The following is a 14361-nucleotide window of genomic DNA, read 5'->3' as shown; positions in this document are numbered from 1 at the left end:
TAGATCAAATATGCCAACGAATGGAAAATAGGTTTTAATAATTTTGATGATCGAGACTATCTTCAGCTGTGCAATTTTAATAAATTAAAAAAACACATTTTCCTGAAAAATAAACAATATCTTTGATGCGTCTTTATGGGAAATATTTTGACTTGATTTCCTTACGTTCGGAACTAACAGTTTTATATGTGACTGAGGATATTGAGCACAATGAGCACTGACACAAAAAATATTGCCAATGAGTTACTAATGTTTTTTCCACCTACCTCTATCGAAAATATACATTTCCTGACCTGATTGTAGGGAGGAAAGTCGTACTTTTTCTCCGTGGGGAGTATATTTAGTAGTATACTCCCTGCCTTACTATACTCCCTACTATATCCTTTTATAAAGGATTTTACTTGTTTTTTTTTTCAATTAAATATAATCTGATTAAAGAAATGTCACAATATCCACCTTTGTACACGGAAGTTATAGACGAGTTTTCGAAAAAGGGTAGAAGAACTGAATTACATTATAAATAGGTGTTTTTACATTTTTTTTTATAAATTGCTTGCCCTGTTTCAAATTTCACCGCACGCCCCTGATTTGCGGACAACCTAGAAGTCCTTATGAACAAAATCACATATTACAGTCATCGATATGGACTCAATATAAACGCAAAGAAGACATTATATTGCATGACAATTAGCAAGAAAAGATAACAGAATGTCAACTCTACCTTAATCAAACTTCAGTAGAAAGAGTGACGCACTAAAACTACCTCGGTACCATAATAAAGGAAGAAGGGACCAACAACCAGGAAATAAGAGCACACATCAGAATAGCTAAATCCACCTTTCACCAGATGGGGGCCTTCTTCAGGAGTCACAACTTCTCTCTTGGTATAAAAGTAAGAATGCTGCGATGCTACATATCTGTTCTTTTGTATGGCGTTGAATCGTGGACCTTAAACAAATATATGTGCAAAAGATTGGAATCATTTGAGATGTTATATCGGAGAATAATTAAAATCCCGTTGACTAACCGAGTTACAAGTGAGGAGTTTCTTAGAAAGATGAATAAGGATCGAAAGTCACCATCAAATCTCGAAAGTCTCATTATTTCGGACATATGAGAAAATTAATCCAGATATGTCCTACTACAAGCGATCCTGCAATGAAACATACGAGGGTGAATTGATATAAAACTAGCCTTTGATAGAAAAAAAACCAAATAGTCCAGAGAAATAAGATTTTTCTCGTGACACATCCCCCTCCAGCCTGAAACCAAATTTTTTTAAGTAGTATGGACATCTATATTATTAAACTATATGTTTCCTGCAGCCGATTTTAATGATATACATAGTTATAAACAAATGAAGATCAAAAACGGTAAATTATCGCTTTTTTCGTCTACTACCAAAAAGTTAAGCACTTTAAACAAATTTGAGAGTGAGAAACTCATAAATCGTATAAAAAATTTCAATATGGCGTTCGCTGAATATGTCCATCCTTATTGGATGCTTAGAAAATTGCAAAATAAATAATAAATTTTGAGTTTTTCTAAATATTCATAACTTAGGTAAAAATTAACTTAGAATCTTCTTATTACACGGAATGCTGAAACTTCTTGTACTTAAATTATATTTTAAATTTCAAAGCAATTAGTCTAATAGTTTAAAAGTTATTTAATTTGTTTTTCCCAAATTCATTTTTTTTGCAACACTATAAGTCAAAAAATTATGAGGTTACAATAATACTTCGGAGAGTTTATGAAAGAAGAACATTTATACTATTACCTTAATTAAAAATAAATGACAAAAAATAATTTTAAACAGTGTTAAATTATTTGGCAAAAACATGTCGATTTTTTGCTTACTTATAAACAATTAGAATAACTTTTTAACCGTTACCCGTAGAAAAATTATTTTTTCATATTTAGAAAGCCAGAATTTTTATACACATTCAGAAAGAAAAACAACTGTCCTAGGACAATTAGGGACAAAGTTAGCCCCCCCATTTTTAATTCACATGTTTTTGCAAAATTATTTTGCAATATTTATAATTATTTTTTGTCATTTTTTTTTTAAATTAAATTAATACTGTAAATTTTCGTCTTTCATAAACTATCCAAAATATTACTGTAACTTCATCATTTTCTGATTTACAGTGTTGCAAAAAAAATTAATTTTTGGATAAACAAATTAAATAACTTTTAAACTATTTGACCAATTGCTTTGAAATTTAGGGTATGATTTAAGCACCATAAGTTTCAGCATTCCGTGTAATAAGGAGGTTCTAAGTTAATTTTTACATAAGTTATGAATATTTATAAAAACTCAAAATTTATGATTTATTTTGCAATTTTCTAAGCAACCAATAGGGATAGACATATTCAGCAAACGCCATATTGAAGTTTTCTATACGGTTTATGAGTTTCTTACTCTCAAATTTGTTTAAAATGATTAATTTTTTAGTACTAGACGAAAAAAGCGAAAATTTACCGATTTTTGATCTTCATTTGTTTATAACTATGTATATCATCAAAATCGCCTGCAGGAAACATATAGGTTATTATTATAGATGATTATAGGTTATTATTATAGATACTACTCGAAAAATTTGGTTTCCTGGAGGGGGTTGTGTCACCAACAGGATATTTTTTTCCTTATTTCTCTGAACTAAAAGTTTTTTGGGATTAAATCTATTTATTTCTCAACATAGTCCCTTTTTAGCTCGATACACTTAGTAAGACGATGTTCCAATTTTTTTATCCCATAGGAATAGTACTTTTGCTCGAGCTCTTCAAAATAGGGCGAAGTTTTAGCGACGACTTCATCGTTTGTTGCGAAATGGCGTCCTCCTCGCCATTTTTAATGTTTGGAAACAGGAAAAAGTCGCTGGCGGCAAGATCTGGGGAATACTGTGGGTGCATAGGCGCAACCATCGGGGTTTGGGGGTAATAACTCCCTCCCCCTCCCATTGGGATGTACTTTGAGCTCTATGCGCTTAACACCATTATGTGATGCTGACCAATCAAGCGCGTTTGAAGTTATACCCCCCCCCTTAGAATCATCCTGGTTACGCCGTTGTGTGGGTGTTCAACCAATTAATAGCCCAATTCGAACGGCCGATCGGTGAGGTGGTGCGTTGTCTTGGTGAAAGAGCATTTTTTTGCGTCCAATAATGCTGCGTAGTACTCCCCATTGATTGTTTTTCCTTTTTCCAAGTAGTCGATGTGAATGATGCCCTTCGCATCCCAGAAAACAGTTGCGACTGTTCTTTGGTTTCCGGTGTGTAATAATGCACCCAGGTTTCATCAACGGTGATACATCGGCGAAACATATCCTTCGGATCGCGAAGTATCATCGCCAAAAGCGTCTCAGAAGTGGTCACACGTTCTCGCATTTGGTCGATTGTCAGCAAACGCGGCACCCATCGCACGGATAGCGTTTTCACGTCCAAATGATGGTGAATGATGTTGTGTACGCATTCGTAGATCTGTCATAATCGTGTCATGGACCTTTTTGATCATTTTCGGCGTGGTGACTTCATTTGGCCTTCCGGGACGCTCATCATCAAAAACACTCATACGACCACGAACAAATTCAGCTTTCCAAAATTTGACTGTTTGACTTCCAGGTCGGCTTTGAATTGCACATCCGTTTTCCCCTTTTTGTCGAGGAACTTAATCACTGAACGATACTCGATTTTTTCCACTTTTCGTAAAACACAAAAGTTGTTTTGCTTCTGACGGCTGTAAAAACCAAATTAATAGTTTTTTGGCTTAAAATTTTGACACACGTAATGCCATGAATGGCAAATGTCAGAACCGAGAGCAATTCGATATATCAAGTAATCTATCAAAAGCTAGTTTTATATCAATCTATCCTCGTATTTGGAAAGCGAAATACAGGAAGAAGAACATCATGGTTAAAGAACCTCAGAACCTGGTTCAACTCAACATATATTATGAGCTTTTCCTCGCTGCTGCAAACAAGATAAAGATTGCCATGATGATCGCCCACATTCGTCATGGATGACATATCAAGAAGAAAATATAAAAAGAAAAGTAATCATTAGTTCAGTACAATTGTTATGAATCGCATTAAAAGATTTATTTGTAAATGTATAAATGTTGACTTACTTGCGCTAAAGTAGGTTTTAAGTTGACATCTTTCATATCTATACAAACAGGATCTATTTTACTAAGTAATTTACAAAGCAATACACCATCTCTTAGTATATTCGCCAAATCTACAATAGAAGCGGTCGGCCAGTTGGCCTTGTGATCAGATCTAAGCACTTCCCATCGCGTAAGCCAAGTTGTGCATTCCTTCCAGAGTTCATCGTTGGTTTCGGGCCTATATATGCTCACTTGGCCCATTGAGTTGTTGAGCTAAAAAAAAATTAAGAATGAGAATTATTGTTGACAAAAATTAACTGTTTATATCTTTAAGGCACATCTTTTCTGAAAAAAAAAATACAAAAACAGGTCAATATTCCACTGTGGACATCTTTCTGTCCTATCCTCAACTGTAGTACCTACCTCTCTACGCGAGGTGCGGCTAAAGATACAGTACCGCTCCCTACTTTGCGCATGCGTCAAAATATTTACAATGTTGTCATGTTGTTTAAACATTGACAACGCCGGGAAATTCAAAATGCTAGCTCGTGGCAAGGAATCTTTTATTTTGACAAATGACATAATAATATTTTTGTAATGTAAATGTAAATATAAAAATAACCTATAAAAATAAAATTCTATTTTGTTTTTCCTGTACCTGTAAGGGTATTAAGAAAATATACAATATCATTGAAAAGAGTAAAACGTTGAATTTAATTATTTTGTCAGTTAAAGAACAACATAACCATCATACAATATGGAAGTGCTATTTTAGGTTTAGAAGTTTTTAAATACTTTTGCATATTATGATGGGTATATAAAATGGAGAATTATGGACAAAGTGAGTGCTGCATAATCAATCACAAATTGTATCAAGAATTGTTATTGAAAGAATATTTGGTATTTTATGAAGAAAAGATTCCCCATATTAATATGTGAAATGAGATGCAAGTTACCTTTTGTTTGAAGAATAATATCGGCTTGTATACTTTTACATAATATTGCAGTTGTTAATAGAGAAAACATTGAAATACTGGAAAAGGAGGATGGTGTTAGTTAATCAAACAAGCTGTGGCAGTACCTACATTTTCAACCAGAAGCAAATCTAGTGCAACTAAATTTTGTGTGTGTTTGTTTTAAAAGATTATTCTCCATTTAACTCAAGCCTAAATGGTTCCCAAATAACAATTTCATGTTCTTGGTAGACTCGATATTCAATATTCGATAAAGGTGTATTCCAAGAATAAACTTTTACGCATATTTTAAGTAACTATGTACATGAATGTGCTCAGTATATTTGGTCCGAGAATATTCTTTGAAGTGTATATGCAAAAAACATGAAATTTAGAATGTTTTTATAGTATATGCTATGCTTCTACTACACACCTACTAAAAAGAATATATTCCGACGAATGTTGACAGTATAATATGCTTCGAACATGATGGAAAGATCATTGTAATGTAGTATAATGTTGATAATTTTATTTTTATTGGACTGCAGTTTGTTAATAAATTTATAAATAAATAGGTATATTATATTGGTGACTGATTTAAGTATTTTATTATTATTAGCAGTTTATTAATAAATTTATAAATACATACATTATATTGGTGTTTGTCCTTTAAAATTTATTTTATATCTCATTCTGTTAAAAGGACTTCCACAACTAGAAAGAATGTATGAACAAAGAAGTTATTTTAAAGGACAAAAATAATAATAGAAAAATTAGCTTTATAGTGTTTTTTCTATTAATTTTTTTGACAGTATGTTTAAATAAACAAATGCTGATGACACGAAAATGAAAGTGTAATACATACTTTTGGTTGAAAACTTTATAGATTATGGGCCGGTACTTTATGTCCTAGTTAAACCTTGGTTAGCTAATCGGAGAAAAAGAAAAGTACCTCTTTGGGCCTCTTGCCTCTTGTTGTAATATCATGTATAATCATAATATCATCATCATTGGCTCCACAACCCATGGTAAGTCTTGTGACCTGTTCCAGAATCAGCTTCCTATCCCTCACCTTGGTTTTCCAATTTCGCACTCCTAATCATAATAATAAGTATAATTGTGTTTATGTCTATGCTATGCATATATTTCTGTCCTGATTAAACCCGGTTAGCTAATGGCGGTTTAACCGGGACATAAAGTACCGGCCCTATATCTAATATAATAAAGGATTAAAATTCCAAAAACCTTTGTTTTATTGTAATAACCTGTTTATATTGTTAATACCATAGGTATATTATGTTACATCTGTTGAATTGAACTGTACTTTCGACTCCAGAATTTTAACAAATCCTAAACTTTTCCACAATTTCTCAAGCATGATATTTGTGTATTCAAATTAATTGAAATTACATCTTATATACATATCTATACCTACTAAAAATATTTATTTATATATGCCTTTGGGTTTACGAAACGCAGGACAGACATTCCAGCGTTTCATAGACGAGATTTTACGTGGTCTAGATTTCGCCTACGCCTACATCGATGACATTCTCATTGCATCAGAATCCGAAGAGCAGCATATGTCGCATTTGGAAGAGATTTTCAAAACGCTCAAGCAGTTTGGCGTTGTGATAAATCCAGCGAAGTGTCAATTCGGCAAAAACGAGATTGCCTTTTTGGGATACAAAATTTCACTCAGCCAAAAACAGTGAAAGACCTACGCAGATTTCTAGGTATGTTAAACTTCTACCGAAGGTTCATACCCAATGCAGCTGAGCTACAAGCACCACTACATGATGCCCTAAAAGGTAATGTCAAAGGAAAAGCACCAATCGAATGGACACCACAGCGAATCCAAGCCTTTGACGAACCATGCATAACCTAGCACATCCCGGAATCAACAGTTCTGTGAAGATGATCACACAGCGATATGTTTGGCCATCCATTAAATCAGATGTGAGGAAATGGACTCGAGCGTGTCTACAGTGCCAAAAATCGAAAATATCGCGCCACATTCACCTACTGGAAGTTTTCTACCACCTTCCAGCCGATTCGAACATGTCCACATAGACATTATAGTGATGCCGGTTTCAGAAGGAAACAGATACTGTTTAACATATGTCGATCGTTTCACACGTTGGCCAGAAGCTTTCCCGATGCCTAATCAAGAAGCAGACACAGTAGCCAGAACATTTTTTTTTTGTTGGATAGCTCGTTTCGGCACTCCCAAGAGCATCACAACAGATCAAGGCCGACAATTCGAATCGCATCTCTTCAAATCAATATGCAAATTAACTGGAACTACCCATTTAAGGACAACCGCCTATCATCCGCAAGCAAATGGTATGGTAGAAAGGTTTCATCGACAGTTAAAAGCAGCAATTCGATGTCATGAAAACATCCGATGGACCGAAAGCTTACCTTCAGTGTTACTGGGCATACGAGCAGCGTGGAGAGAAGATTTAGGTACTTCAGCCGCCGAACTCGTGTACGGAGAACCATTGTGTTTGCCAGGTGAACTATTGTTTTCGTCACAAAGAAACACCGACGACAATGCTCACATTTATTTAAAAACGCTTCGAAACCATTTCGAAAACCTCCGTCCTACGCATCATGGATCCAAAAGTACCTTCATTTTCAAAGACATGAAAACCACCTCTCACGTTTTCATCCGCCGTGATACAATCAAAAGCAGCTTAGAAAACCCATATCACGGTCCTTTTCCAGTTGTTAAGCGAGGTGACAAGACTTTTGTCGTCCGGGTAAATGAAAAAGAATCAACAATTTCCATAGACAGATTGAAACCAGCTTACGAGCTTCACGAAAGTACCCATCACGAAACAGAAAAAATGACAATATCCAGCAAAACAAACAACAGACCGTGGAGAAGAGCAAGAGTTACCGGAATATACCAAGAAAGTGTCAGTTTACAGTGTATTAAGTGATTTTTTCTTTCTCCTCGTATAAACTTTGTCTTGTTTTTTTAATCTATTTTCATTTTTCATTATAATATAGGTATATTATGTATTATTTTATTGTCTTGGTCACTCGGAAGGGGGGTATATAGCATTACGCTATAATTATTATTTCTGCTAATTTTATTTTATTATTTTTTCTCAAAATCGAAACGACGTTAGTCTTTCGAAATGCACATTCAAATACAAATGTTAAGACATGGCTTTTACCCTGTCCACCATCTGTTTTCTCACCCACATAAATTAGTTACCATATCAGACGTCTGTGTCAACAACTCACTATGCATCCGAGAGTGTTTTTTGTTGTAACTGCGAAAGTATACACCAGACCTAATAAATGATTTATCGTTCAGTCATCTGGTCAAAGGGAAGAAAGATAACAGTAATCGTAACTTATATTTCAATAATCACTTTGAAATTTTATATTTCAGGATCTGTTTTAGTCCCAATCACTACAGCAGTGGAGCTATTTTTTCCCCAGTGCCAGCAGATGGCGCATAAATCGTTTAATTTTCAATATATTTTTATGAATTTTTTTTACATGTACTTCTTTTTATACAGTACTTTTTATTTTAGAAATTCCCAAAAAAGTATATGAATTTCATACTTTTACACTAAGATAGCCCCTTAAAGATTTTGCTTGATCATAGTTGTATCTTAATTGTTTTTATCAAGAATTTTTATTATAAACGGCATGTTAACTGTTACTGACATAAAAAATATTACTGTTACAAAAAACTTTTGATATCAATATTTCTTAATTGTAATTCATGTTATGTATTCATTTTTGCCAGTGTCCTCATCTTATAAATCAACTGGGTGTTTTCAGAACCTTACTATTTAACTTCGTGAATGGTGATTTACATTAATCTATGTTTGTAATTACAGTAGAACCCCTATTATCTGTGGCCGAATTATTCGGGCTGTGAATTATCCATGCTATGATTTTCCATTACTCAAATTGTATTTTTGAGGTTTTACCGAAATAAAGTCATCGGTACTAACAGAAAGACAAAAGAACTAAAAGATGGCGAAATAATGTATTATAGAATCTATAAAAGAGGTCTATCGACGAAGGTTATTGACGGCATTGATTACTGGAATGTATGAAGGAGAAAACGTTTTAGAGACTATAAAAGAAGTGGTCTTGATTGATATCCGGATTTTTTCATATCCGGATCGGTCTGTCGTCACATTGATCCAGATATGGCAGGTTTTACTGCAGTTTATATTTTGTAGTATGCACATGCCAGGTACCATTCAGCAATGGCTCTCTGTACATTTACTCAAGTAAATCTTCTGGTCAGATTCGTTTCAATCTTCTATCTTCTAAGGGCTGATCGAATAGGTTTCTTATGAACAGATTGAACAGAGAGGCAGTAGAAATGAAATAGCTTAGATGAGTTTGAAGAGTTACCAAAAGAGATAGAATAGACTATGGAACACTCAAATAATAATAGAAGATTTGGAAATAGAGTCAAACATACAATATAAATGTAGAAAGAAACTCAGTAGGTGGGGTCATCTTCATAGAATAGATTATACAAAACCGGTGAAAGAAATTTGGCAGGCAAAAATGCAAAGAAGGAAGGCAGACCACCATAAACATGGGATAGAACCTTAACCCTTTAATCGGTAATCCCGCCATAAGGCCGGCATTAAAATAATCGAATTATTTTAAAATGTAAAATTAATTTGCTCTCACATCAACTACACCGCTTTTCGGCAAGAATAGTGTCAACCAGTGGCAACGGTTTAAAAGTTGTAGGTTCAGTTACTTGACAGATAATATGGTCAACGTGGAAACATGCAAGTGAATCGTACGTAGAAATTATTGCTCTGGAACACGTGTAATCGAATCGTAAAATAAAATAGTTCTAGTTGTCCAATTGATTTCATATTTTTTTAGTAAGTACTTATAGTATTTGTTTGATAGTTTACTAGCGTATTTGGTGAAAAATATAAAATTAGTGCTGTTTTTTGAGCGATTGAGTGATACCCGCCTTTTAGCCGGCTTGTCGGTGTACAGTAAAATAAGTCCTTCACGTATTTGAATAAAAGTACATATTTGTATTATTTTATTTTTATTATTTATACATTTCTTTCTTTCTATTGTCGAACATGGAAAATAATAGATCTCAAAGACGAAGAAAGTATGGTGCAAAAAGGTATAACAAGCTGACAGACGCGGAAAAAAGGACAAAATACGATTTTTCCACAATAACCGATGAACAAATCGACGAGATCATGAACTCTAATCTTGATTCAGATGACGAGATAGTTTACGAAGATGATGATGATAGCATAGCCGATCCGGATTATGACTACAAGGCGGATGTGCTCACAGCTGAGAATGATGAGATCATTTTTTCCTGTTTACATGAAAATATCATTGATTTGGAGCTCTCCACGAAACTTCCGTTGGAGCTAAGTAATATCACTGATGTTAGTGAAGGTTTAGTGGGTGTTTCAGAACCACATGCAAATATATCTACTTCTGAAATGGCAACATTAACTTTGCTGGAACTTATAATATCAGAAAATACATCACCAGAAGTTCCAACAACTGATCAGGATACTCAAATGGACGTTTCAGTATCACCCGTACAGTTAGCATCAAAAGAACCATTTGCATAAACTTCCACACAACTAGCAACAACCACTAAATTCAAACCAAAGAAAAGACCCAGATCCCCGTTACCAACTGTAGAAGCTACGGGACCACAAATAGTACCATCAGCAGGGAGCTTCACTGGCACAGGCATGCTAATCAAACACGGAAAGTCACAATGCAATACTAATTTTTTCTAATTCTTTGAGGTGACCTCATTGAATCTCATATGGGGCGAAGTGAATTGCACATTAAAACAATGGATGCAATGAAACGCATCTTTTACCATTTTCCAGATATGGCTGTCACAAATGCGTTCATTTTGTATCAGATCATATAACGAAGATGCTGCGAAAACAGATTTCAAAGAAGAAGGAGCTTCACAAGAAAAAAACATGAGACTATTCCAATTTCGTGTGAAAATTGCTCAAGCTCTGTGCTCTTCTGTTCAGAAAAGACCCATTGGTCGACATTCAAATTCACCACTCACTACTAATAGTACCAAAGCTGGTATAAAGGCAGCACATCCTGTTGAAGACGTATGTTACGATGGAGTAGATCATGTTCCTGAATGGATTCCAGGTAGTAAAAAGGCTTGCAAATACTGCAAGAAATCAGAAACACACACTTTCTGCCTGAAATGTCAACTACATGTATGTCATTTCGGTGCCAAGAATTGTTGGAAAGACTACTACGTCCGTCGTTAATGTATTTCTTTCATTAGTATTTACCTGTTAATTTTTTTTATCAAGTTTATATCAATAACAATTTAAATGTTTTTATAAGCAATAAAAAAGCACTAGTTAATTTGTCCCTGTAGAACGAATACCGGCCGTGCGGCCGGCATTCTTCTTTTTCACGTTGTGGCTGAGTCAATAACAATATCAAAAAATTAACTTTCCATTTGTGTTTCACGTAGCAAAATTGCCCCGAAATCAAAATTTTCAGAAAGTTGAACCCCCTATTTCTATTTTGCCGATTAAAGGGTTAAGAAAAATATTCGAAAAATGGGGAACAACATGGTAGAAGGAAGGGCTCTGGTCAGAAATAAAAAGGAATGGGTAAAATTCGTACACAATGTAAATATATAGCAGAATATGTTATGTTGTTATAAATTGATTATTTTTTGTGTGTATTGGGGCTAATGAACTGTCAACACGGATGGAATGGCCCCATCCCATTCAAACAGTGAAGCGAGATTGCGGCCAACATACAAGTGAGAGGTCCTAGAGAGAGACTCAAATTAAGCTCAAATCCCCCAAATTAAAATATTTTCCGCATGTTAATAAATTAACATTTCCGCATGTAAACCAAAATTATACTACTTATCAACAGAGGGCCCTGGAAATAATTCGTAGGTCCTATCTTATTCGATTATATGAGATTATAATATCGTCGCCTTAGTACTATAACTTGATAACTCCAAAATTGACGTTTTTGAGAAAACTAGTTCACAAGATGTATTTTATTTGCCGCTATATTGTGTAAAAACTTGATGACTAGCTTCAAGCGGGTTAAGTATTTATTTACGATTGACGAAAGTTGATAAAACTCAAATGCCGCTAATATTCAGTGCTAAAACTTGACAAGATAAGTTATCAAGCTATTTTTTAATAGAAATAATCGTGAATACGACATACACTGAATGCTATAACTAGGTAACTCCAGTTATCTAGTTGTAGAACGTGTTTTTCTGAAACCATTGAGCTTACCACGTAAATGCTATCTGTTTATTCGGTTCATGTTAATGCAAAAATTCTAGAATTGTTAGCAGATCTGGCAACCCCCATGGCAGAGGGCTAATTTTCACCAAAATAATGCTTAAAATATTAGTTTTGTTAAAAAGTTCGCTTAGATGCAACTTGGCATCTCATGCGACATTACCAAATGTTAACATTATGGTAGTGCTAAAAGTTGATAACTTTAATTTTTCATGTTATTTTCCATATTGGAAAGCAAATTTGCACCATATTCCTAAATAGATCAGTAGCCAAAAAGTTAAGGAACAGTATTTTAGAGCTGATAAGTGAATTCCGTATTTACCAACATCATGGGAGCAGCACAAATATCTTAAAAATCTTTAAACCCGTTTATCTCAAAACTACTAATTTCGAGTTATCAAGTTATAGTATTAAGACGACGATATACAGTTCTATGTATATTCGCAAATTTAATTTCCCATGACTCCTTAAAATCTTCCATAACTCTCCCCCCAAAAAATCCCCCAACCATTTCTGCTTAGAAAACATCCCATAGACGCTTTTAAATTACTTCAAAATTGTAGGAAAATACCCCAAGCTGGCAACCCTGATTACCACTATCAATTTGTTTGTTTACGAAAGATGGCGATTATCTTCTATCCTTCCCTAAATAGACTCTCTCATCCTGGCGGTATTAAGTTCCCTTCATCACTTTGACATTAATAAACGTCAAATACGGTTGCATCTAAAATAGCTCCAGAAAAAATTAATTTTTTAGTAGTTTAACTTAAATTAATTTTATAGTGGTTTTAATTATCATTGATAAGAAGTTTCAGTCCTATGGGTTAAACAGCCTAGGCTTCTTTTCACGGTGTTTAACTTTTGTGTGAACAGTTTAAAATTTGGCCATGGTTAAACGTACCTAAATATTGACATTCAGCTCGCAGTTTTTGTGACAATTAAAACATTTAAATTTCATCGTGGGTAAAAACATTTACATATTGTAGAATAGTGATACAAAAGTGAAAATATTCTCCCCAGATGGGGGAGAATATAAAAAAGACGCCAGTGTGCGAACTAAATACTGCTGAAGTTATTAGTGATAGTAATCAAGACATGGATACAGGAACTATCACCACAAATTCTTCTGCTACAAGGGAGGTAAAACTTTTTAATATTAATTGTAATAGTTACGACTTTCAAAATTGTTGTGTTTATGTTGAGAAGACCAATGATCAGAATATTTCCCGTTTGCATCCAATGGTTGTTGCAGATATTTTACATCAAAAATTAAAGATTAATAATATTAAGCAAATTAAAAGTATAGGAAGAAACCGTGTTAAAGTAATCCTCAAATCTATTTTGGATGCAAACAATTTAGTCAATAATAGTCACTTAAAGGACGATAATTTAAAAGCGTACATTCCAAATCACCTCTTGGAAATCAAAGGACTGATACGCGATGTTGATACCAAATATAATATTGACTATTTGAAAAAATATATGAGCTCTAGTTCACCAATTATTGATATTAAAAGAATGCACAGGAAAGTAGAAAAGGATGGAAATACAGAATACGTAAATAGACGTAATGTTATAATTACTTTTGAAGGCAATTGTTTGCCAAACTATGTTGTGATAAATTATGTATTTTTCCAAGTGGAAAAATTGTTGGGTAAAGTGACGCAATGTTATAAATGCCTCAAATATGGACATATTTCTAGACAGTGTAAAGGTACACAGGAATACTGTATACAATGTGGACAAATTAAAAATGACATACATACATGTGATGAAACAAAAAAGTATTGCATACACTGTAAAACTGATAAGCATATATCGATCTCTAAAAACTGTCCTTTTTTCGAACATCAAAAAAAAATAAAAAATATCATGATTGAACATAAAATCTCATATTTGGAGGCAAAAAATTTGAGTGACTCATCATTTTCTGGTCTTATTTCTAATAACAGATTTGAAATATTGTCAAATTCAGACAAAGAATTTCCAAA

The 14361-nt window shown here is 33.9% G+C and overlaps 1 protein-coding gene across 2 annotated transcripts in view; it reads right to left on the bottom strand.

Annotated features, from left to right (window-relative positions):
* The window catches only part of LOC114328394 (protein vav), a 123496-nt gene that overhangs the window by 103903 nt on the left and 5232 nt on the right, over positions 1-14361 (bottom strand). For both annotated transcript variants that reach the window (XM_028277230.1, XM_028277231.1), the window contains exon 2: positions 4129-4380. In XM_028277230.1, the coding sequence (XP_028133031.1) occupies positions 4129-4380 (252 nt within the window). The remainder of the gene's footprint in view (positions 1-4128; positions 4381-14361) is intronic.

The sequence above is a fragment of the Diabrotica virgifera genome, chromosome 5, assembly GCF_917563875.1.
Source record: "Diabrotica virgifera virgifera chromosome 5, PGI_DIABVI_V3a".
In the NCBI taxonomy this organism is placed as follows: Eukaryota; Metazoa; Arthropoda; class Insecta; order Coleoptera; family Chrysomelidae; genus Diabrotica; species Diabrotica virgifera.
Note: the sequence above shows the minus strand (reverse complement) of the source record. Positions and strands in the feature narration are given on the sequence as shown.